Raw genomic sequence first — 24,927 nt, forward strand, 5'->3', positions numbered from 1 at the left:
GGGTGAGGTGAACCGGTGGCACTATTTACTGGCAGTTCTTGCCCTGATGAAGCCAGATGCTCTGGCGAAACTGATCGGCGCTCTATCCCTTGACTTGTGCCCTCCGTGAATGTACATCTGCTCCAGCTAGCTAAGGCACTAAATTGTGCAGACTAAAAATGGTTGCTATTTAAATGCTCTGGTTGAGGTCATATTCTAGTGATCTCAGGTGTCCAATAGGATATAAGTGTCACCACAAATAATACGTGGGGAGACCTGTTTCTTCACACATAGTAATAGTATTTCATATCCCAGCTTGTCTGAAACCATTGATTAGAAGCTGTGTAGGTCCAGGTTATTATGTAGTAGCCTACTGATTTTTTTCTGCGACCATTGTAGTTTTGAGTTTGATCATACCCAAATTGAATATGCATTGCAATGTTTACCTGAGCAAGAACAACAACACAGTTCTTGAATGTTTGGAGCAGACATTTTTCCTCAGAAAAATACCTAGCATGTTGTTTTCTCAGTGCTGTCCGTTATCATACTGACCATAAAAATCATACAAATATACAAAAGAAACCCTAAACTACAACAGAAGTTATTTTCACAATACAAAACACATTTTAAAACTATATTTCCATAAAGCTAACATTGCTCCATTATCACAGCTCTTTTAACTGTGTAATGCTGCTAACTAACTTAAAATTATAATGACGCGAAGACAGTGTTTGGGATTGTAAGACATCATCCCAAACTCTTTGCTGGAACATTACTTATTATTTACTGTGGGCATTTCATTCTGTAATTACTGTATACATCTATATTCACTGTATGAAGTTGCACATATTTTTTTTTTCTTTAACAAAACGTCTTCTAGTAAGAGCAAAGAGGCCTAAAGAAAACATTTCTATAACCTGCAGCTAAATCAGCCAAAATAAACATGCTGTTATAGAAGGAGCATATTGAAGTTGAAGCTTACTTTATAAGTGAGTGTGTTTTATAGCTATTTTAATATATATGTTGCCTTGCATGCATTCACTTTTTTTAATAGGGCCTATAAATAATTGCACCTGTGATCCAGATCAGTTAGAAATTAAATATATAGCAATAGCTTTTCCATAAACATGACTCTTAATGCCTTTGCCTTTACAATTACCAGATTTTTTATTTGTTGAGAAAACTGTATCACATCATAAAACTGCACAAGTAACAAGCAATACACCATCACATAAATTGTTTCTGCATATAATACAAAATACACCTTAATAGCTTATATGTTCAAGCATGATATCTGAAGTATTTCATACTGCTAAGGCATGTGCTTTACCCACAACAGCATCAACTAGGCGATATCTAGTTTGTGGTACAAGCGTATCCCTGATTCTCACGCTTAGAAATAATATGATAGAGTCTCCCTGCAACATATTTTTTAACCACCAATAAGAATAAAGGAGCAGTTGCTCCGCATGTTATGAGTGTGTTGTCTCACATACAGTGAAGCATACAGTGATGAAAAGTAAGCTTTACTGTCACTGTGATAACGCACTGCGGGCAGTGCATTGGGATACCACGCGCCATTAGATCGCAGTTTGCATATTTAATTGCATCCATTATGTTGCACCGCGATGCCTCACTGTGAACACAGCCTAAACATTTGCTGTCTATACTGGTTGAAGCTAATTTGCTCCACACTTCAGTAATACTGCTCATGAGATGTTCATTTTGAAAGCATGAGTACATCACATTTTATGTTCAGTTTTTGGCCGAAAGAAAGTGATTGAGAAAGTGATTTTGGTCTGAAGCAGGTCATTATGGTGCTAGATCATCTTGGCACATTGGCAGAGGACCTGAAGTATTGGCACTGTTTAAGATAAGAAGGGTCAAAGTCCTTAAAATGTATCTGGAAAGTGGAAATGTTTAGGATAGATCAAGACGTTTACAGCTATCTGTGCTGGTGAATGGGTTAAGCCAAGCAGTTAAAGTGGATTTGAGTCCAAATCCTCTTAAGGTGGAATGAAACTCAAATTTCACCTGTGTCTACTTTCAGGAATTACTTAAAGGAAACATGACCAAAGGTACAGCTACCTACAGTAAGCACAAATGTATATTCATGCTTTATCCAAATACCTCTGTGCATTGTCCATTCCTCTACTCGTTCCCTTTGGGCCTTATAATCTCTCCTAGAAAAATCTGACTTTTGGCCAAAGTCCGATTTCAGACAGTAGGGGCAGGATTGCCATTTTTGCCTCTTCCCTGCTTGCCAATCTAATCGCTGCCCCAGCGATAGCAAACGTCCACACTGGCACGGACAAGACAAACAAGTAGGAGCATAACTAATAGCAACCACAGCCTATAGTTACATTCACAGTAACAGGAGAAGCAAGAATCCTACCAATCACCAACGTGGTGAAGGCAGTCTCCAAACTGTCAGGATAGGAAAAGACTTCACTGTACCCCTGCGGGTGCAGTGAACGTCCAAGCAGGCAAAGCAAGGTAATGCAATACAATATTCAAATTTAACACAAGGAACCCAGCAATCAATTATGGCAAAGCTGAACGCTATGATGGGCAAGTTGTGAGAGGAGAAGCAGGCTTTTCTATGGACATCAACCAATTAGAGCAGACATGCAAATTCCCACACAGCTGAATGGTAATCACGCAATCCTGTGTTAGGCTGATTAAAGGCTGCAAGCTGCCTGTGACTGTAAAGGACTCTTATTACAGATGCATGCCAAATTATGCAACCACATGCATGTAACAAATCCACAGCTGTCTGGCTGCAGTTCAACTGCAGCCAGCCATAGGTGGATTCATGACAACATCCTGAGCTACTCTGAACTGCAGTGCAGAGTGATTGCAGATGGCAATGAGACTCATTGCAAATGCAATCAAAACTAAGCAACCAAATGCAGGCAGAGAAAACAAAACTGCTCAGTTGCAGCTCCACTGAAACCGACAGGACATGCTACAGGAGGGATCCGTATAGCTACACAGGAAGGAGAGTTGTATAGAGTTAAGTGTGACACAGGAAGGGGAGTTGTATAGTTAAGTGCGACACAGGAAGGGGAGTTGTATAGTTAAGTGCTACACAGGAAGTGGAGTTGTAAAGTAAAGTATGACACAGGAAGGGGAGTTGTATAGTAAAATGCTACCCAGGAAGGGGAGTTGTATGGTATAATGCTCCACAGGAAGGGGAGTTGTTTAGTAAAGTGTTACACAGGAAGGGGAGCTGTTTAGTAAAGCGCTACACAGGAAGGGGAGTTGTATAGTATAATGCTACACAGGAAAGGGAGTTGTTTAGTGAAGTGTTACACAGGAAGGGGAGTTGTTTAGTAAAGTGCTACACAGGAAGGGGAGTTGTATAGTATAATGCTACACAGGAAAGGGAGTTGTTTAGTGAAGTGTTACACAGGAAGGGGAGTTGTTAAGTAAAGTGCTACACAGGAAGGGGAGTTGTATAGTATAATGCTACACAGGAAAGGGAGTTGTTTAGTGAAGTGCTACACAGGAAGGGGAGTTGTTTAGTAAAGTGCTACACAGGAAGGGGTGTTGTATAGTAAAATACTACACAGGAAAAGGGGTTATATTGTAAAATGTTACACAGGAAGGTGAGTTGTATAGTTAGGTGCTACACAGGAAGAGGAGTTGTATAGTAAATTGCTACACATGAAGGGGAGTTGTGTAGTAAAATGTTACACAGGAAGGTGAGTTGTATAGTTAAGTGCTACACATGAAGCGGAGTTGTGTAGTAATAGTAAAATGCTACACCGGATCGGGAGTTATAGTAACACGCTACACAGTAAAAGGAATTGTATAGTAAAATGCTACACAGGAAGGATAGTTGTGTAGTAAAATGTTACACAGGATGGGGAGTTTTACAGTAAAATGCTACACAGTAAGAGGAGTTTTATAGTAAAATGCTACACAGGAAGGGGAATTGTATAGTAAAATGCTACACAAGAAGGGGAGTTGTATTATAAAATGCTACACCAGAAGGGGAGTTGTATTATAAAATGCTACACAAGAAGGGGAGTTGTATTATAAAATGCTACACAAGAAGGGGAGTTGTATAGTAAAATGCTACACAAGAAGAGGAGTTGTATTATAAAATGCTACACAGGAAGGGGAGTTGTATTATAAGGGAGTTGTATAGTTAAGTGCCATACAGGAAGGGGAGTTGTATAGTTAAGTGCTACACAGCAAGGGGAGTTGTATAGTAAATTGCTACACAGGATGGGGAGTTTTATAGTAAAATTCTACATAGGAAGGGGAGTTATAAAGTAAAGTGCTAAGAATCCAGAAATAGGTTGATAAACTTGCTGAATTCTTTACACATAGATGAAAGTCAACAATCAAATAAAATTGGCCAATTCTTTGTCCATCTCCTAAAGAAGGTACTCATCACATACCTTCTAAAAAGCATGCCAAACAGGGCTTCCAGCCCAGAGAGGCTGAGTGAAGTAATGCATTGCAGTTTAGTGAAGTAGAAATATAAACATACATTTTAGATTGTAATTTGACCTTTTTCTTGTCTGTCTACATCTCAAACATCCTAAGTGAGATAACGGTTAAAATTAGCATTTTGGCACAAAAACAGTTTAGCTTGCTGCAAATAAATACAGTTGTCACACCTGAGGATTCAGATAATAAATATTGGAAAACACAGTGAATCTGAAATGGTGAGAAAGTAAATGTATTTTCTGTTCAACCTAAATATGATCCTATTTATAGATTTCAAGACCTGAAAAAATGTCATTCTTTTCATTTTCACGTATCTAAATTCGGTAAATGCGTATCAAATGAATTAAACTGTGGCACATTTGCTCCTGACCTCTTTTCTTCTAGAGTTATGTCATGTTTGAAAGGCCTTGTGCACTCAGAATGAATATTAACCTGTGGGCTGCCAGCCTGCCCAGAAAAGGGATTAATAAGCTCAGAGGTTAGTGCAACTGCTAAACAGTTTGCAATACTAGCAGGGTGGTCGCAAAAACAACACCTGCTGCATAAGCACTTAGCAGCTGGGTCAACAGGCCCTGTAGGAGTTTATCAACGAAAAGAACCGCTTGCTCTAAACTCTTCCTGTACCTCTGTGGAGAAGCAGCCTGCTGGACTTTGTGCAATGTGCAGGGTTTCCTAAAGAATGAGACACCAGATTACTAGTGTCTGACAAACATCAAATGCAATGATCTGAAATGACAGTTTTACAAGTGTTACAAAAAGAAAAAAAAAGATTCTGAAATGTGTAACTATCAAAAATATTTACTTTCATCGGAAGTTTATTACAGTTTCCAAAGATCCTAAAGACTTAAGTGACTCGGTTTCTTACACACAACTGCACGTGTGGTATTTATAACAATACAGTTTGGTTCAGTCCCCCTGCATTTTCAAAGCAAACCCTTTTGCACCTTCACAAGAGGGTAAAGACAAGTGTTTCTCAGCCACACAGACTGTTTCTCAGCCACACAGAGATGTTTACCTTGTAATTACTTATCAGTGAGGGTAACTATAGCCTAACTGCATTACACCCCTGATTCAGTAAGTAAAAAAAAAAAAAGAACACTGTTTAGTTCTAAGTAGGAGTAGGGCTGTGCACGTTTATCTCATGTTAATTTAGGTATACTTTAAGAATAACATTCCTGAATGTAAAATATCATTATATTCATTATATTAAATCACTGCTGTTGTTAAAAAACATATTCACCTCTAGCACTATACTTTGTTGTGATTGGCTGAATAACGTGGGTGTTGTTTACTAAAACATAACTGAAACCTACCAGCTCAAAAGGGTGCCGTCCAGCCAATCACGTTAGCGGAATTTCCCTATGAGGTTTCCTGCTGGGTCCTCTACACTAGACTAGCGCCAATAATTATGGCTGGCATGCAAATTTTATACAGCTAAGGGTGCATTCACACATCCAATATTGATTGGACATTTTGTCCATAGTATGGGGGCCAACAGATTTTGAGTACTAGATCATACTACAAGGAAGTGATAACATTGATCAGTCATCGGACTATCAAAATTGGATGTGTGTACACACCCTTAAGGTGGCCACACACCATACAATTTTTTAAATATCTGTTCAATTTAAGAATTGCAATAAATTTTTCTGACTGATTGTAACATTTCAAAAATATGATCAATGTACCACACACCTATGTTCAATTTTTTCCTCAATTATGATAAAAATGATTGGAAACTCAGAGAAAATTACTAGGGTGTGTATATTAATAAATTGGCAATCTAACACACACCATACAATCTTTAGTAGAAATTGAAGAGAAATATCTGGCATTCCGGATCGATTTAAATCGAAAAAAACGGGAAATCCGATCGGATTTTTCAGTCGAATGAAAAAAAAGCTTTCGATTTTTTCGAGAGATATGATCGTTTTTATCGAATTACTGTAAAATCGGATCATTTTATTGTATCGTGTGTGGCCACCTTAAAGGGACACTTAAGTCAAACAAAAAAAATGAGTTTTACTCACCTTGGGCTTCCAATAGCTCCCTGCAGCTGTCCGGTGCCCTCCCCGTCTCCCTCCGATTCTCCTGGCCCCGCCGGCAGCCACTTCCTGTTTCGGTGACAGGAGCTGACAGGCTGGGGACGCGAGTGATTCTTCGCGTTCCTGGCCACAATAGCGCCATCTATGCTGCTATAGCATATATCATATACCATATAGCAGCATAGAGGGTGCTAATGTGTCTGCGAACGCGAAGAATCACTCGCGTCCCCAGCCTGTCAGCTCCTGTCACCGAAACAGGAAGTGGCTGCCGGCGGGGCCAGGAGGATCGGAGGAAGACGGCGAGGGCACCGGACAGCTGCAGGGGGCTATTGGAAGCCCTAGGTGAGTAAAACTCATTTTTTTTTGTTTGACTTAAGTGTCCCTTTAAAGCTCAACACATACCATACAATCTTGGTTGTACAGATTTACCAAATCTATGTAGTATAAGGGCCAACAGATTGAAAATACCTTGAATAATTTATTGGAAAAGCTCTTATACTACATGAAAGTGGTAAGATTGAACAACCAAGATTGTATGGTGTGTGTTGAGCCTTAGAATGAGGCCAATGAGATTTAGCAGGAGGTGAATTGGTTTAGCCTATTTCCAAGCTGTATACAATACGCATACAATTTGCATGCAAGCATGAATTATTTGCATCTCACTAACCATCTGTAATATTTTATGTCATTGCAGTGAAACAGGTTGGATGCTGTCACCATTGGGACACTGTACAATCTAATTTCTTAACATGACTTGCTTTGTTGTTGCAGCTGAAACATCTGTATTATACATACATTGCTGCACATATCATGTATATCTTTTATGGTCTCAGAGAGCATGAAAAAGAAGCTGAACATCCTTCCATGCTCTGATTTACAACAATGGTGAGAGTGACCAGTTATATAATTAAAAAGAAAAAGATTGTTGGACAGAGTAGTGTAGTCTGTGCCTGCATTTCAGCAGAGTGTTAGTTTATAGAATAGGGGTGGGCTGCTGAGCTGTACACTGAATATTTCCAAACAACACACTTGTTACTCCAAACATCACACACTTCTGGAACATATACATAACCACATAATAATAGCTTTACATTGTGAATGGAAGAAATATGTGTTTGCAGTCAGCGCGGGTGTTCCCAAGGCTACGCACATCTTTCACTGACTGCCTTAAAGACGTTATGCTGAAAACTGCTGTGTAAAATTAAAGCACGACAAACACATTACACCTTTTAAAATGCCCTTTAAGTGGAATTTTCCACTCTTTTGGGCATCCATGGTTTAAGCAGCTGTTTTTTTACAAACCAACTTCAGCTTTGTGAGCCTCAGAGAGCTTTGTAGGGTATTTCACATTTAGGCCCCTTCCACAAAGCAGTGATGATCGAAAAAATGCCGATATTCTGTTTGCATTAATTTTCATGAAAATAATGTAAAATTCAACTTTTGAGCGAAAATGACTTAGGATTTTTGCGTCTTTGGCCATATTTGTCTTAAAAAGAGTGATAATTTCAAGCTTTTTGCTATTTTTTAGCTTTAAAAGGTAATTTGCTCATAACTCATGAATGGCAATTTAGGCACTGCCGCTGAGGTGCGATTATACAACAAATGTACCATGTCGCACTGCACATTGCCCATGCGGTGTGACTATAGAGTGAGGCATACAGTACAATAAAAGTATGCCTCACTGACAATGTGAACGCACTCATCATACTTTTAACACACTGTATGCAGTGCGTTACTGTGTCAGGACCAGTCACACCGCGCTGGGATCAATGTGTTAGCCCCATAGTGCTTTCACTGCTTCTGCGACAGGATGCAGTGTTTTAGTGCGATGAGACACAGTGCTTGAAGTGTGAAAGGGGCCCAGCATATCCCCACTGCTGACTTATGGTACACTAAATTATTTATTTATTTAAGTATTTATATAGCGTCACCATATTAGCAGCACTGTACAGAGTATATAGTCTTGTCACTAACTGTCCCTCAGAGGGGTTCACAATCTAGTCCCTATCATAGTCATATGTCTGTGTATGTATCGTGTAGTGCATGTATCATAGTCTACAGCCAATTTTAGGGGGAAGCCAATTAACTTATCTGTATGTTTTTGGGATGTGGGAAGAAACCAGAGTACCCGGAGGAAACCCACACAGACACGGGGAGAACATAAATACTCCTTGCAGATGTTGACCTGGCTGGGATTTGAACCGGGAACCCAGCGCTGCAAGGCGAGAGCGCTAACTGCTACGCCACCGAGCTGCCCATCAGAATAAAATCACATCCCTTCTCACCCAAATGTAGTCTGTAATCATTGGTAAACAACTGACAGGATTTTTACCAGCTCAAAAGAAAACCTGAAGTGGAAGAAATATAAAAGATGCCATCTTCATGCCTGTCTGCCACACTGGTCTTTTTCGTTGCAGTATTTCCTGAGTAGGAATGGTTAATGTAATGGAAATAGTTATGGGAGCTACTAGTTTGGTTGATGTGACCTAGCGGAAAGTCTAATAAGGAACGGTTCTCCAATCACAGGGCCCTCAACAACTTAAAGAATTATAATTGGCTGAATAGTGTGGGCATATAATTGCTACAACCTATCTGAAACCTAAAGTTCAAGAGGGTGCTGTCCACCCAATCATGTTAGCAGACTTTCCCTACCAGGTTTCCCTCTGGGTCACATCAACCATACTACCACCTAATTCTGAGTTGATGCAGGTCTATACAAATTTTGCATGTAAATGTATGCAGCTTGAAAATTGACTAACCTGATTCCACCTCATCAAGATTCGACTAGTCCATTTTCAAGTTGCATTGATTTGCAAAATCCTGCATCAGCTTGAAATTATTTGCATCTCATTGCCAATTCCTATATCTGAATCCCACCTTCAACAAGCATGCATCCCGTTGAGTTAGAACCACTGATTCACATTTTTCTTCTAGTTAATAACTCAAAGTATTTGATCAGTGGTCAGGCCCGAGACATGAGGGGGTGGATGAGAGACCCCTGATCAGACATGGTGTGCAGATAAAAGATTTCTGGAGATGGACAATAATATGCAAGTAAGCAGCAGCCTTATTGGTCCATTTTCAAATTGCATGTTTTGCATAATAAATAGGATAACATTTGCATCAAGTCAGAATTATTTGCATACCATTGACCATCCCTACTGATCACAGTTATTCAGACTCATAACATATTCAGGGTTATTGTGTGTGAAAGGATAATACACGTGTGGTTTGAAAGTTGGCCATAACCATTTTACATCTCTCTGCAATTTAATCTATTAACCCTTTAGCAGTCAATTTGTTTAGAGACTTGCAAGTCCTCCAGGCCAATTTATTTTAGCGCATTTTTATTTATTTCTTATTTGTTACATTTTGCTGCTTCTAATTAGTACAGCTGTAATGTGTATTTATGGCCACTTGTCACTAGGGGCAGTGTGAGACAATAAAAGAGGACTTCAGTCCAGACTTTCAGCTTTTATATCATCTGCTCTGCTCTGAGATTGAAGCATCCCAAAGAATTACAGCACAACCAGTTGAGCCAACTGAAGTCAAAAGCAGTGCACTTATCTCAAACAAGATATCTCTATTGAAGCAGCTAATGGTTTAAAGGACAACAGAAGTGAGAAGTATTTGGAGGCTGCAATATGTATTTCCTTTTAAACAATGTCAAATGCCTGGCAGTGGCAGCCATTCTAATCTATTTGGCTTCAGCAGTGCCTGAGTAACACCAGAAACAAGCATGCAGCTAATCTTGTGAAATCTGACAATAATTTGTTGCATGCTTATTACAGGCAAAGGATCAGCAGGCTAGCCAGGCAACTAGTATTGCTTAAAAAGAAATAAATATGACAGCCTCTTATCCCTCTTGCTTCAGTTGTCCTTTAAGTGGGATAAGCCTACATGTTTGTATCTTGTCATTTTTTTATATTTTACCTCTAGTAGTAAGCATAAAAATGGTTATTAACCTCTTGAGGACTGCAGTGTTAAACCCCCCTAGTGACCAGGCCATTTTATGTAAAATGGGCCACTGCAGCTTTAAGGCCAAGCTGCAGGGCCACACAACACAGCACACAAGTGATTCCCCCCCCCCCTTTTCTCCCCACCAACAGAGCTCTCTGTTGGTGGGGTCTGATCTCTCCCCATGTGTTTATTTATTTTTTATATAAATATTATTGTTCATTATTTTTTTTATAAATGTTACTATTTTGTTTATTTGTATTACCCTAGGCCTGCCCTCCCTCCCCCTGTCAGCCACTGTGATCAGCTGTCATAAGCTTCAGCTATGACAACCGATCACCTCTGATCCCCTGGAGGGGACAGCCGTGTCACACGGCTGTCCACAGTACAGCGCTGCTGCAGATCGCAGTGCTGTACTATGTAATTAGACAGTGGTTTCACCGTCTAATAGTCTCCCGAGCGGCAATTGCCGCTCAGAGACTGAAGGAGCGGCAGAGCTCCGCCCCCTGCGATCTCCTGCAAACTGCTGCCACAGGACTTTACGCCGGTCGGCGTTAGGTGGTCCTGGGGCTGCCGCCGTGGCCACGCCCATCGGCGTGACGTGGTTGGCAAGCAGTTAATAGAAACAACTTTGTATTCTAAAAATGATTAAGAGATATTGGATTAATACACTGTTTTAGGTTATCAGATTAAAGTGGACCCAAATTAAAAATAAAAGATTTCCGAAATAAAATATATTTTCTAAATTATAATGATAAATAGCAGCCTTTTTTCAGCTGCATGATGACAAATATAAAATATTTTACATTTATTGGAGGAACCCCTCCCTTCATTTTTATATTGCCGGGATTTTTCCGGCAAACTGGTGGAGGAGATAAAAAAGAAAAACATAACACAGCCTGCTACTGATGATGTCACAGGGGAGGTGATCTCAGCTTGTGTGAGATTTCACATAGACGATGGCCCTGTGAGGGAGAGTAGCTGATGAAAAACACACCCATGATCTAAAACCTCCTAAGCTCAGAAGTAATGGCTGCCACCTGTATAACCCTAGTTATGAAAAGAGAAGGGTGAAAAGCATGCACTGAAATGCTCATAGGCTTAAAGGAGTGTTTATTTATCTTTGTATTTGTCAGTGTGGTGCAACAAAATATTTTGAATTAAAAAAATGTTTGGTTTGGTTCCGCTTTAACCAAGCAGCCCGGGGTGACCAAAACCACTAGGAATGTATAGGGGGATAAAAGAGACCTAAAAGCCCTCCTACTAATAAGCAATGCTTGGTGAAATTTGCTTTCTTAAAACAGAAGGAAATTTGCAATAATTCAGCTATAAGTGAACATTTGTGGTTACCCACAATGCACCACTACTGAATATGCAAATTATCTCTTTTCGCCCCTGTAAGCCAGACAAGAATCCAGAACAGTTTGTACTTGCACTTCCAATGAGATTCATGCATTTTATACAGTATTTGCCTACTGGATTATACCCTGTACACATGTAGGTGTCACTCTCAGGGTTCGGGACTTGATCTGTTGGGCAACAGTTTAGGCTTTATGCTGTACAGAGGGAGCTGAGTGCTATACAGATGTGTTCTGTTGCTATGGAGGGGAGAGGAGGGTTGACAGCATGATGCATGGACAACAATAGCCTTGCCCTGTGTTCAGATGAGATCATCTGACAGGCCGGATCTCTTGCCAACGCATCCAACTGCAGCCTCCGTACTTGTGCTAGTTTCTATGCTGCCTTGCCCAATAACCATCTAGCATGTCTATAAAGCCTTAAGGTAAGTGCACACACAGGTTAAACTTGGCTGAGGCAGCTGGTAACAACTACCTTGAGGAAGAATCCAGAGTGTGTACTGTGACCCCGATATACTGTCAGGAGATTCAGCAAGCTTAATGTAACCCAACAGTATTGTCTTCTCCCTCACTCCTTCAATCTAGCAAGGTGTCTGGAGTGCGCGCGTAAAGTTTTATGCGCATAAAGTTTTATGCGCGAAAAGCTTGTTTAGACGTGCTAAGGGGGTTTTCACAGGAGTGCTAACAGTTAGCACCGCTTTGTGAATCAAGCCCTATGTAAGCTAACTATGTGTCTATACAGCGTTGGTCCAGCATTATTGCCCAAGGGATCAGGTCCCGATCCCCATCAGGTGACATCAATCAAGAGTGTGTACAGGCCTTTAGGTTATAAGGTAACACAAAATTGTGCATGTGGGTTTTGAATGTGCTGCAGTTTTGTAGCTCTTGAGTGTGCTTCCTTTTTTTCATATGGAATTATCTCTGTGTATGTATGATTGAGTAAAAGGTTAATGTAATGTGTTATTAGGTAACAGTGCAAAAAACACTATGATGTGAACAATGCTGTGATGGCATCCAGTCAGCTTTCAGTTCACCATTCAGATCAGGTAAAAGATGTTTGTTGACTTGTTTTTTAGTTGCATTTTGGACATCAGCACTGCTTTTTGTACTCACTACTGATTAAATCCAGTTGTGTCTTGTTACCATTATAGGTATGTCTGAAAACAGATAATGTAATGCAGCTGGAACTCCAAGGGCCAAACTGTTTGTTCACACTTTTTATGTGAATTAGCACCAGGTTATCCCAACAGACACCACAAGTGTTACCTAAGCCAAAGTTATTGTATACAGTAGATATTGTATTAAACAGGCAGACATTCCATGTCTGATGGATATTATAGGATTAAATCATGTTTGTCTTATTATAACACAGAGGATCCACAAGAACACCGTTCTTGGCTGAGGTTAGAGCCGTCTTGTCCAAGAGTCTGGCATGTGTACAGGTGTCGCCCAAGGTCTGTGAATATGGCTTAATCATCGAAGGCTGAGCCCACTGTTCCTCTCCTTACCTAACAGAAGGATCTAGGCTTATATAGAAGGGTATAGGCTTATAAGAGTTTATTGCACAAAAACAGATAGAGGCACTCCTAGCTCCGTCAGTTGGTGACCAGGCACATCATTGATCTGAGGAAGTGGGATTATAGCCCATGAAACACGTAGTCTTTTTTGTGCAATGAACTCTTCTTTCACGTATATAAGCCTAGACCCTTCTATTAGGCAAGCTGCTCTTACCTTTACCATTGTTCTTAACCTTTTTTGTATACAAGTGGGTGCCTCTGTACCATATGTCACCCTTCTGAGGAGGGCAGAGACATTTGTCTCTATCTGTATGAGGGAGCAACCACATCTCAGAAAGACCAGCTTTAACCCGAGTGCGGGACAGGTGTTCACCACATGCGCTGAAGGTGGTTGCTATGTAGCAACCCTGGTTTGTGAGTACCTTTTTGGATTACCTTTGTCTTTCTAAAGGTTCCCATACATGGTACGATAAAAATTTAAAATGTTCCCATTTATTCGACTAAAACGATCGAATTGAATGAAAGTTTAAAATAATATTTGTTTTTTTATTATGAAAAAAATTATCGATTATCCCGTTTTTTCAATAAAAATCCAATCAAACTTGTTGGAAAATTCTTTATATTTGATCTAACGGAACAATCGAACAAAATTATCTAATCGAAAAAAAATAAAAAAAATTGAAATTGAAACCATGTATAGGCACTATAACTTTAACACACTGCACTATATTGGGCTCCTTTTCTTCTCTTGTATATCCCATTTTTATCAAGGTGACTTGATCCATTTCGTGTATTAATGCAAAGCATGCTGTGTGTCACTGCACAGGAACCCTTGCACTGCACTAGATGCAAAAGCTCTATGGAGATATTGCATCGTGTTTTGATGCAATGTAATTGATGCAGCGGACATCGTATGAAAGGGCCCTAAAACTCTTGTGATGGTATGTATAGAATATACAGTATCTATATAGTTGCTGTCAAGTCCAGCCTCACTTATATTGTAACTTGACACAGATATACATAGTAACTTAGGAAGCAAAGGGACAATGTAAATATCTACTGCAAAATTTCATGTTACATCAGATTTTCTGCAATGCAAAAGCATCAGCGCGTTATGGGTCAGCATTCGCGGCGACGTGCGTTGACCGGAAGTAATGTAAGTCAATGGTGCCGCAGATATTTTAAACTGTTGCGCATAAGCATATTTTTTAAATATACGTCCTTGCAAATTGTATCTTGGCAACAGGAACTGAGCGCTAGAAAACCTTAGTTTAGTTTGCTACCAAAAATTGCATTACCGTGCATCAAGGGGGTATACAAGGCTTCTTTTTAGGCCCCGTTCACACTTGCGTTTCTCTGCCAAACGGACCGGATGACCTGACCTGACCTGTACGGTTCTGATCCGGATCTGATCCGGATCCGGTCAGGTTGCATCAGGTGCACATCAGGCTGCGATCCGGATCCGTTTGGCAAAAGAGAGTAGAAATAAATAAAAATGTTGGGGTCTGGGATGTCAGCAGAAGGTGCACCTGTGGAATCAGGTCCTCCGCTGTTTAGGCCTCACCTCCACCTCCGACATACTGCCAAACAGCTCCAGCACGCTAAAGTCACTGCTGCTCCACTCCAAAATGCTTGCCCATGTGTCCCCATCCAAAATCGCCGCTAGAATACGCATAGGAAGTGGGGTAGAACGTCAGGTGTTTGTAGCCAGTGTGTTCTGTGCTTCCGTTTCCCATTGGTTTCTATATTCCGGATGGTGCAGTCAGGCGCCGGTCCGGGTGCTTGGGCCGGATGATCCGGACCCAAAAATAGCGCTTGTTGGAAAAGTGTCCGGAGTCCGGATCCGGTCCGGCTCCGTACTGTACGGAACGGACGCGTGTGAACGTCCGCATAGCTTTTGCATTGCTATGCGGAACGTACGTTCCGTTTGTACAGTATACGGTCCGGATCCAATCAGGCGGATCCGGACAGCGAACGCTAATGTGAACCAGGCCTTTCATCAACGCGAACGCAGGGATCTAATGTGAAACCGGCCTTACTGCACGATGAGCAGAGTATAATGCATTGCATGTAATGTATTGCATTCTGCTCTACTCGCCAATCAGTCAGACTTTACGCATGAATTGTGCTTAACGCAGTTTACTGCATATGCTCCAAGGATTCTAATTGGTTACTTTACGCATCTACTCCACTTTTGTTCTAGTTTTCTTTACAACTGTTTTAATAAATCAACTCCAGTGACCACCTTTTTTCTAAGTGAATAGATTTTACTTAATTTTGGAGACTAGAGATAGTGAAATAGCATTCAGGGTCATCTTTCCAGTTTTAGGGCATGTTCACAGTATAGAACACAGGGGTGACTGTGCATTATACTATATGGCAATGGTGCAGCTACCATTCACACTATGGGCTTGATTCATTAAAGCAGTGCAGCTTAATGTGAAGGAGTGATGCACGCTTTACATAGCAGTGCTCATTGCTATGTGTCTTCCTTAGTTATGCACGTTGCTTACATAGCAATGCATGTAATTTTATTTTACTCCTGTGAAGTATTGCGACCACGGTACTTCACTAGTGGCCATTACTATGTCAGTTGACATAGTTAGTTATGTTAACTGACATAGTAGCGGCCGCAGTCGTGATACTTCACAGGACCGCCCACATTTAAAGTTACGCACGTTGCTATGTAAGCAACACGCGTAACTAAGGAAGGCATGCTCTTTACATAGCAATGAGCGCTGCTATGTAAGGCGTACATACCGGCCGCTCTTTTACATTAATGTGTCAAGGCCTATACGTGGTACTCTGCATTTTGCATGAACCCTGTTTAATACACTGATTGAGGAGTGTAGAACTATAACAGACTTTTTACGAGAAAGTGGATATACATCAATGCGTATCACAAAAAGTATGTATAGTGCATGTAGTGTGAATGGGCCTTTAATCCATTTTTCAATACACTCAGAAATTGTATTCTGTACAAGCATTCACTGAAATCCACAGATTTCATTTGTGTGAATGTCGAGTATAAACACAGAGTATTTTTTGTGTTTCGGTTGCTGCATGACACCGTCCTGGTTTCTACATCGGTTAAACCAGCAATAAGTCTTTCTGCAAGGAGCTTCAACACGGGAATTAAAGATAAGCCATGATATTTCCTTTCACTTGACATTATCATTAGTTACAATGCTTGGAAATAAACCTTGCAAGACAAATTAAAAAAACACTGCCTGTTCTTTGTTCCCAAACCATATATGAAAATCACATTACTGTGTCAAAATGAATATAATATCCAATTTATCCATCGACACGATGGGGTCAATGGGTTTAGCATTCCTGTAGTCTGCCTCCTCCATATCCTCTCAGATACTCAATACAAAACATCCTTCTCGCCCACACACACAACAGCCCAAGCAGGAGCACTGCAATGGGAGGTCTGGCCTTTCAGGTATGACATTCTGGGACCACCCTCCTAGTTTACTCGAATGGAAGAACAAAGTCAAGGTCAATTTACATGTTTTTTTGTAATCAGATCCCAACGGTTGACAGAATTTGCTGAAAGCACTTGTAACGTTCAGAGAACAACCTCAAGCCCAGCTAGCAAACGGAGCTGCTGTTCACGGCAGAGCTATAGGTCAGAGTTATAAGTCATGGTGTGAATTAGTCACAGCGCGGGCAAAGGGGCTGCCTCCCTTGTCTTCTTTTCAATCATTTCACAGATTAACACAACTATGTGCTTCTGGCCCTGGTTTCTAAATTAATTTTGAGCTATTTCTCTGTGTTTACGTTCTTTTGGAGAAGAATGCTGCACTGTCCATCTATTTCGTTTACTCTGGCTGTAAACACAGCCATTTTGGGACCTGCATGTCTGTTGGCCATTATAATCAGAGAGAGCTTAGCTGCATTTATATACACATTCAAGGTGTTTAACTGATCTCTGTATATCACAGCATTCCTGCCATTCAAATAGGGGGAAAGACCCTGGGAGGCAAAGGAGGATTTCAGTTTTCATGCTGCTGTTCTCAGATTTAGCATATGTTTTATGAACAAATGAAAACTATGGGTTAACATATTTTTAGTTTGCGCAGTACACTTTCACATAATAAAAAAAAAGATGCTTAGCACATTCTCTCCTTTTATGACCCCAACTAGAGAAGAATGGTTAACAAAGAAGTACATTATTATCAATGAGGCTGCTCCTCTTTCAATGTCGGTCTCTTTTAGTCCCCTACACTTTCCTAGTGGTTTTGGGTCAACCAGAGCTGCTTGGGTATTCTGTTGTACTGGTTCAAGCCCTATACCATTGAACTGGATCAATCCCTTCCATGCACTGATGAGGACCAAAAGTCAGAAACAGGCTGTCTGCAAGTTGGGTTGATGTGGCTCTGAAAAGTTTATAAGCTATAGGCTTGCTATACACCAGCGGTTTTGGATGTAAGTCTGGCTTCAGGGGCATAAAGAGATCATTTACATATTCAGTAGTGATGCATTGTGGGAGACCACAATTGCTCACTTAAAGCTGAATTATTACAAATACCTTCTGTTTTAGAAGGTAAATTACCTAGAGGTATAACTACAGATCGCGGGACACCTAAGTGAAGCAAATGATTATCTTCTACAGCACTTACAGAGTATATCTTCAAGTCAATAATTGTCCTTTAAAGGAGCTCACAATCTTATCCCTACCATATTCCCAGTTTAATCTCTCTGCTATAGAAGATGCATACACATGCACTACAAGTGGCACCCATGAGAGTTGGGATTCAATCATCCAGGCATGTCTCTCCGCTACATGTGAGTGAAATGTACTGTTACTATGGGGAGGGGAGAAGGGACAATGGCATGGCACATAATGTAATGGTTTATGGTCAGCGGGGTAAGGATGTGCTTGGACGTTACACAAAGTTCCAGTCAGTTGGATCTTTACGCAATCTTGTGGGACACCTGGGCCTATGCTAGATTCTCTAAACTTCAACAGGCGTACAAGAGCATTGTTTCCTCATACCCTTGGTGCATCCGGGTGCTCACTGGTCGACTCCCTGGTACCAATCTTGTGCGGTTGAGCCTGGGGTCTACTGCTTTTGTTTCTGGAGTACAAGAGATAAAGCCAGTTTGGGGAGGAGCCAATTAACTTATGGCTCCAGGAAAAAGCTTTCCATGGTAATGAATGTATTGAACACTATGGAAATCTTTCTGGCTTGTGGTTGTTTACTGAACAAGGGATGGTTTACACTAGACCTGAAAATGGTCAAATTCACATAACAGACCCCAACAAAGCAAGGGACAAGTCTTTTCCTTCCAGTGTCTGTTCTAATCATTACGATGCCAGGATAACATGCACAATTTTTCCGGACACCTGACAGAAGTCGGATATGTCATGATAATGCTTTGATGACGACTGATGTCACAGATGTGTTTGAACGGTTGCTCCATGGGTGTTCTGTTCCATTGAGGGTGACAGCATATGTAAGGTCACAGAATTGAATATGGTCACAGCATCGAGTGTGAACCTGGCTTTAAGCATGCACTAAGCTACAGTATTCACTGGTAATGTATGTGCAAGGTACCACACAAGACAAAAACAATTACTAAACCAACCTCACTGTAACAAAACACACAACATTAAAACATGAGAGAACAATTTAAAAGTTACACTCACCTTTTAGGGTCAATGATTTTGTAGAGTTTTCCACTATGTGACTGAGTCATACTCTTACTGGTTGACAAAATGTAGACTTCACCTGTTAGAAATACCATAGAGTACATGTTACAGGAATTTGTTAGACAGCCTATTTAAAATACTTTGATCTTAGTTATTGTGTGCTCATGGAGAATAAAAAAATGGGCAAACTCAAGCACACCCTCTTGTCTGGATTTGCCATTTTTCCATTTGCTGGAAACATTCACTGGCATTTCTAAGGTTCACAAGGATGAATAGTGGAAACAGAATATAGGGGTAGTGGGAAATCTGCATCAAGTATGGGGAGAATCTCGGTCTTCTCTTTAGTGAATATACAAGAAGTTCTGTTTAACCACTTGAGGACCGCAGTGTTAAACCCCCCCTAAAGACCAGGGCATTTTTCCTGAAATTGGCCACTGCAGCTTTAAGGCCAAGCTGCAGGGCCGCACAACTCAGCACACAAGTGATCCCCCCCCTTTTCTCTCCACCAACAGAGCTTCCTGGTTTTTTTTCTAAAACCCCTCCCTCCAGCCGACCAATCCTGGCGATGTACTTTGCTCTCTCAGAGCACACTGTCACAATTCAAAAACGTTAGAATCTTTTCACAGTAGCTTCACCACTGGATCGAGTAGTCAGGCAGGACCAGTGGATGTGCCCATTTTGTGTCTGGGTTGCATAATTTAAAATTGAAATGTTCATTAAGGTTCTGGTTATTTGCCAATAGTAAAATTTTAGTCATTTTTTTTATTAGAGACACTGTGGCGACATACTGTATAGAAGAATGCAATAAATTATTCAGGATAATTATCTTCTAGGAGATAATTTTTTATCTTAGTTTTAAAATAACTTTTCAGCACTTTGCAATTGAGAAAGTACCAAAAATTCAGTTCCACTTTAACAATCTTCTACTATCTATCTGCAATCTAAACTCTATTCGACCCCTATCCTTTTCCTTAGCACTAATATAATGTACAATTTAAACTCTATCCTACCCTTATCCTATCCCCTAAAACTAACCTGATCCCTGGTCCTGGAACCCGCGCTCAATTAACTTCATTCCGCCGTGCCCCCAGTTAAATTACTTCAGTTTGGGTTTGTCTGTTGCATTAATGCAAAGCAACACCTGACTGTCACAGCTTTTTGTAAAGCAAATGTGATACCTTCATCTAACAGAATGGCTTGCAACTGCTCCCGACTGCAACAGACACTACAACAGCCTTGTGGAGAGGTACACCCCTAGACTCTGCTATGAGGGTAACCTGCTGTATTCTGGAGCTCAGAGGAGAGTTACAGGTAGCCATGGAAACATTGACAGAGGAAAGGGGCAAAACCTTCACCCAAGAAACCAGAAGCTGATGTGTAAGTCATTCATATTATTATATTTACTAAGCGCACTCAGTTTAGTGAAATAATATGTACTGTACCTAATTCATCTTCTCCAAATCCCTGTATATGTCCAGTAAAGGGTCCTCTGCAGGAAGATCCACTCCCGAGACAAAATGGTTTCTCTTGCCAATGCTTAGTAATGGAGTTTTGCTGGAGCGTTACAAAGTTTCTGAAATGACAAAGTAAATACTATTTTTTTAATCACAATAACCAGTTATATACAAATGATGTTAAAGTATGTCTCTGGCTAAAAACTAAAATCCTTCAGTAGACAATATTTATGTATATAATGTAAAAACCATATGTGCTTATCTTTGCAATCCACCAAAAGCAGTAAGCTATGTACAGATGCTCTATTTCTATCAGTCTACAAGACTGTTAGCTGATCAGTAGGGTAATCGTTTTTAGAACAAGCACTATATAATCATTAATAAGGAGAAGTCTAGATTGTTATAAATTACATTTGTAACATTTTTATTGTTTTTTATTTTTATTTTGTATTCATAAGATGGCACTCAAACAAGCAATAGCCCTGAACACAGAAAGTAGATTGTGACATCAGGTTCCACTTCTCAAGTGACAGCCACCACCACACCCTAAAGACAGTGTCTTTGGTTAAAGCGGAATATAACCCTGCATTTCAGCTTTGCTCTAAAACATTATTTACAGCATATTATATACAACCAGCATTTTTTTTTTACTAGACCAGCATTGGAAGGGTTACACACAGAGCTTAAAGTTCCGTGGAGAGAAATGCTGCCGCAGCCGAAGTTTAGATAGATACATTTAAGTAAACACAATGTAACAAGTGAGGAATGTGACTCACTCTCTCTGACTGTGCAGGAGCTGGAGGACAGCCAAAGAGTGTTAACAGCGCTTATGGGGTATCTGAGGCCTGTCACCATCACTCCCTTTGGTTGCAGTGCACAAAAGTCTTCAATTGATATTCACCTCAAAGAAATAAATCATATCCACTCGGGATGGTCGAAAATGTCGATTTACGATTCCGCAGAAATTTCCGATTTCCGCCAATGCCGATTACTGATTCCACAGATTACCAATCGGTTCCCAATTTCCGAGTAGTGTGTTTTTTGTCATTTTTTGCATTCTCTGATTGGCCAAATACTTCCGAGTTGTTATGCATTCTCTGATTGGTCCATTGATTTCGAGTTCTGTGATTGGGGTAAAATGACTGAATTGCAGTAATGCAGTTTTTCCGCAGAAATCCGATTTCCAAGCTCCGTTTTCCAAGTTCCGATCGGAAATTCATATTTCCGATCGGAAATTTCAATTCCACGAAATCTAAATGAGCATCCCTAATATCCTCTATAATGTAATACCATTACACACATTTATTAATATTAAAAGTGTGGATAAAAGGATAAAACCATCCTTTTTTATGGCCTGGTATGTTTGGAGGAGCACCACTGAATACCACTAAGGTGCATTATTTGCTTAGGGCCCACGACTTAGACTAGGTTTTAGATTTTGGCCCCTTAAAGGTCAACTGAAGTGAGAAGGATTTGGAGGCTGTCATACTTCTTTCCTTTTCAACAATACCAGCTGCCTGGCTCGCAGCCCTGCTGGTCTTTTTGACTGCAGCAGTGTTTGAATAATACCAGAAACAAGCGTGCAGTTAATCTTGTCAGCTCTTACAATAATGTCAGAAACACCTGTTTGCTGCATGCTGGTTCAGGGTCTATGGCTAAAAGTATGAGAGGCTGAGGCTCACCAAGAAAGCCAGGCAACTGGTATTGTTTAAAAGGTAATAAATATGTCAGCCTCCAAATCCCTCTTGTTTCAGTTGTCCTTTAAGTGACTGAGCCTCACACCCCTGATCTTTAAGAATACATTTAGAGGCAGAAAATAATACATGACATAATAATACATAATAATATTAACATACCCATAGCGATCACCAAACACGTAGCTTCCATACAGCCTTTCTGACTGGCATCCTCTGTAAATAAAACCACCAACTGTTTGCCCGCTGCTGAGTGGCTTGAATTCTAAAAGCGGAGGCTCGGTTTCTGGAAAAGAAAAGGAACTGTTGTAGCATTACAACAACGAACAATACTTTAACAGGAGTAATACGTCTAGGTTCGAATGACTGGCAAATCCTGAGGCTTTCTCATGCATTAGTGAAGCATTGCTATTCTAGAGCTGTGTAATAGAAATAGTGCAATGAAACTGACTTGATGAAAGTGTAAAGGTTATGACTTGCACCTACATTGTATGCTATAGAACAGTAAGAAATGAGTGCAGGAAGAAAAATGCAGTTCTGCTATACAATTCCTCAAAGTTCTCAGTTATAGATAAAGTTGTACTATTAACACAAATGGAGACGGCACACAAATGACTTCAGTAAATGACTGTATTGAGAAGCATGCAGAGGCACACACACACACACACACACACACACACACACACACACACACACACTACATGTTTCGTGCGGAGCCCTTCCTCAGGTGTGCCACACCCATCAACTGTGACACCTAAATACCCACCCACAGGAAGTCATGAGACCAACCATGTCACATGACCATTAAAAGAATATACAACAATACAAGTATCTTGGTATCCATCTAGGGAACTACACCATAGGTGTCTACCTCAGTTCATTGCTGAGGAATAGGTCACCCAGGTCTATCCAGAGGCCTACAAGGTGGGTGAAGTGTGAACACTTGAGCTATAGATAAAGTTGTCTCTAGCCATAGCTGAACACTATCTTTACCATCTTATGAAATGCAAAAAGCAATATCATAGTTGTGCCTAGTTTACTGTTAATTGCTTTATTTAGATTCAGGGGTGTAATTACTAATCCTTTCCCCCACCCTCCCCCCTTTTCCCAGCAACACTGATGGGACCTAACCATGTGTACACCCCTTCCCTTGCCTCCTCTTGGTGACACCCACAGCCTGACCCATCTTGCAAGGGTCATAAAACGAGAGGGGTTAGCGTGATCTTCACTCCCATAGTAAGTGTAGCTTAGCCACAAAAATACCCGATCTGGAAGATGGACACTTCTATCATAGGAAGGGATAGTTAGTAGTTGGGGGAGCCCCATAGCTCTGGGCCTCCCTGAGGTCAGAAGTGCTGCTCCAAATACACCCATAGTTGAGGGCTCATTTCCACTAAAATATGCCCTTGTGAGTGAAAAAAATGTGCCATAGCACTGAATATTAATGCATGCATCGGGGCCCCCGAGGGGCCCTTCCTCAACCACAGTATTAGCTCTCTATTGGTCCTTTGCTGGTAATAATCACTTCTATAGATGCTTTAAATAGTTGTAATCATTAAAGAGAATCTGTATTGTTAAAATTGCACAAAAGTAAACATACCAGTGCGTTAGGGGACATCTCCTATTACCCTCTGTCACAATTTCACCGCTCCCCGCCGCATTAAAAGTAGTCAAAAACTGTTTTAAAAAGTTTGTTTATAAACAAACAAAATGGCCACCAAAACAGGAAGTAGGTTGATGTACAGCATGTCCACACATAGAAAATACATCCATACACAAGCAGGCTGTATACAGCCTTACTTCTGAATCTCAAGAGATCACTTGTGTGTGTTTACCTTCTGTCCCCAGCTTCTCTCATGCACTGAACATTACAGGCTTCCTGCAGACAGCTCTGCCTATGTCGTTAATTTCTCAGTATGTGACAGACCAGCTCCTTTCACAGCCTCCAGAGGAGGATTTTTATCCAGCTCTCTTCTATCACTGATAAGATAGCAGAGAAGCTGCTGGCTCATGTAAATAACACACACACTGGAGTGTGCATAGAGGAACAGTTCAACACTGAAGAACTTGGCAGCCTTCCAGACACAGGCCGACAAGTCTGACAGGGGAAAGATACATTGATTTATTACAGAGATGGTTATAGTAGAAAGAGCTGCAGTAAGCCAGATCACATTAGAATAGGTTTAGGAACTTGTAGGATGGTAGAAAAAACGTTGTAATTTTTGTTACAGAGTCACTTTAACAAACGGTTTACCATCCCCTCTGACACTGTGGTTTTCCGTGGCAGGTTTTGATGCGCCGTATCATTTGGTATGTATAGAGTGCTTGGGGGGGCCCCGATGTAAAACTTTCACCGGGGCTTATAGCTCCTTAGGTACGCCACTGCTGATTATTATTATGCATTTACAGTATATAGCTGACATTTCTGGAGTTTTTCACATAGAACTCGAAATACGTCAAGTCACTAACTATCTCTCATAATTGAATCCCTACCATAGTCATGGTCTAAATTTAGACTTACAGAGCAACTGGCATTGTCTAAAAGAAAATAAATATGGCAGCCTCCATATCGCTCTCACTCTGGTTTCCCTGTAATATGTTTCTCGCTGCCATAGCACAAACCCTTTGAGGGAGACAATAGAACTACTGGAAGCTCATGGCTAGACTCTAAGGTTGTAGATGTGTAGAAGAGCACAGGAAAGTTGTTATCAGCAGAGTCATGACCAATCCAGAGGGAAGGCTAGAAACAGGGAGCTGACACAAGGAGGTGCAGGCATGGTAAAATTAAGACTCAACA

At 40.7% G+C, this 24,927-nt stretch overlaps 1 protein-coding gene across 1 annotated transcript in view; it reads right to left on the reverse strand.

Moving 5' to 3' along the window:
• The window catches only part of HHIP (hedgehog interacting protein), a 186,478-nt gene that overhangs the window by 17,865 nt on the left and 143,686 nt on the right, over nucleotides 1-24,927 (reverse strand). Inside the window, exons 9-11 of the mRNA XM_068269847.1 lie at nucleotides 22,293-22,416; nucleotides 20,425-20,555; nucleotides 18,980-19,061 (exon numbers count right to left, since the gene is read on the reverse strand). Coding sequence (XP_068125948.1) covers nucleotides 18,980-19,061; nucleotides 20,425-20,555; nucleotides 22,293-22,416 — 337 coding nt within the window. The remainder of the gene's footprint in view (nucleotides 1-18,979; nucleotides 19,062-20,424; nucleotides 20,556-22,292; nucleotides 22,417-24,927) is intronic.

The sequence above is a fragment of the Hyperolius riggenbachi genome, chromosome 1 (assembly GCF_040937935.1).
Source record: "Hyperolius riggenbachi isolate aHypRig1 chromosome 1, aHypRig1.pri, whole genome shotgun sequence".
Classification (NCBI taxonomy): domain Eukaryota; kingdom Metazoa; phylum Chordata; class Amphibia; order Anura; family Hyperoliidae; genus Hyperolius; species Hyperolius riggenbachi.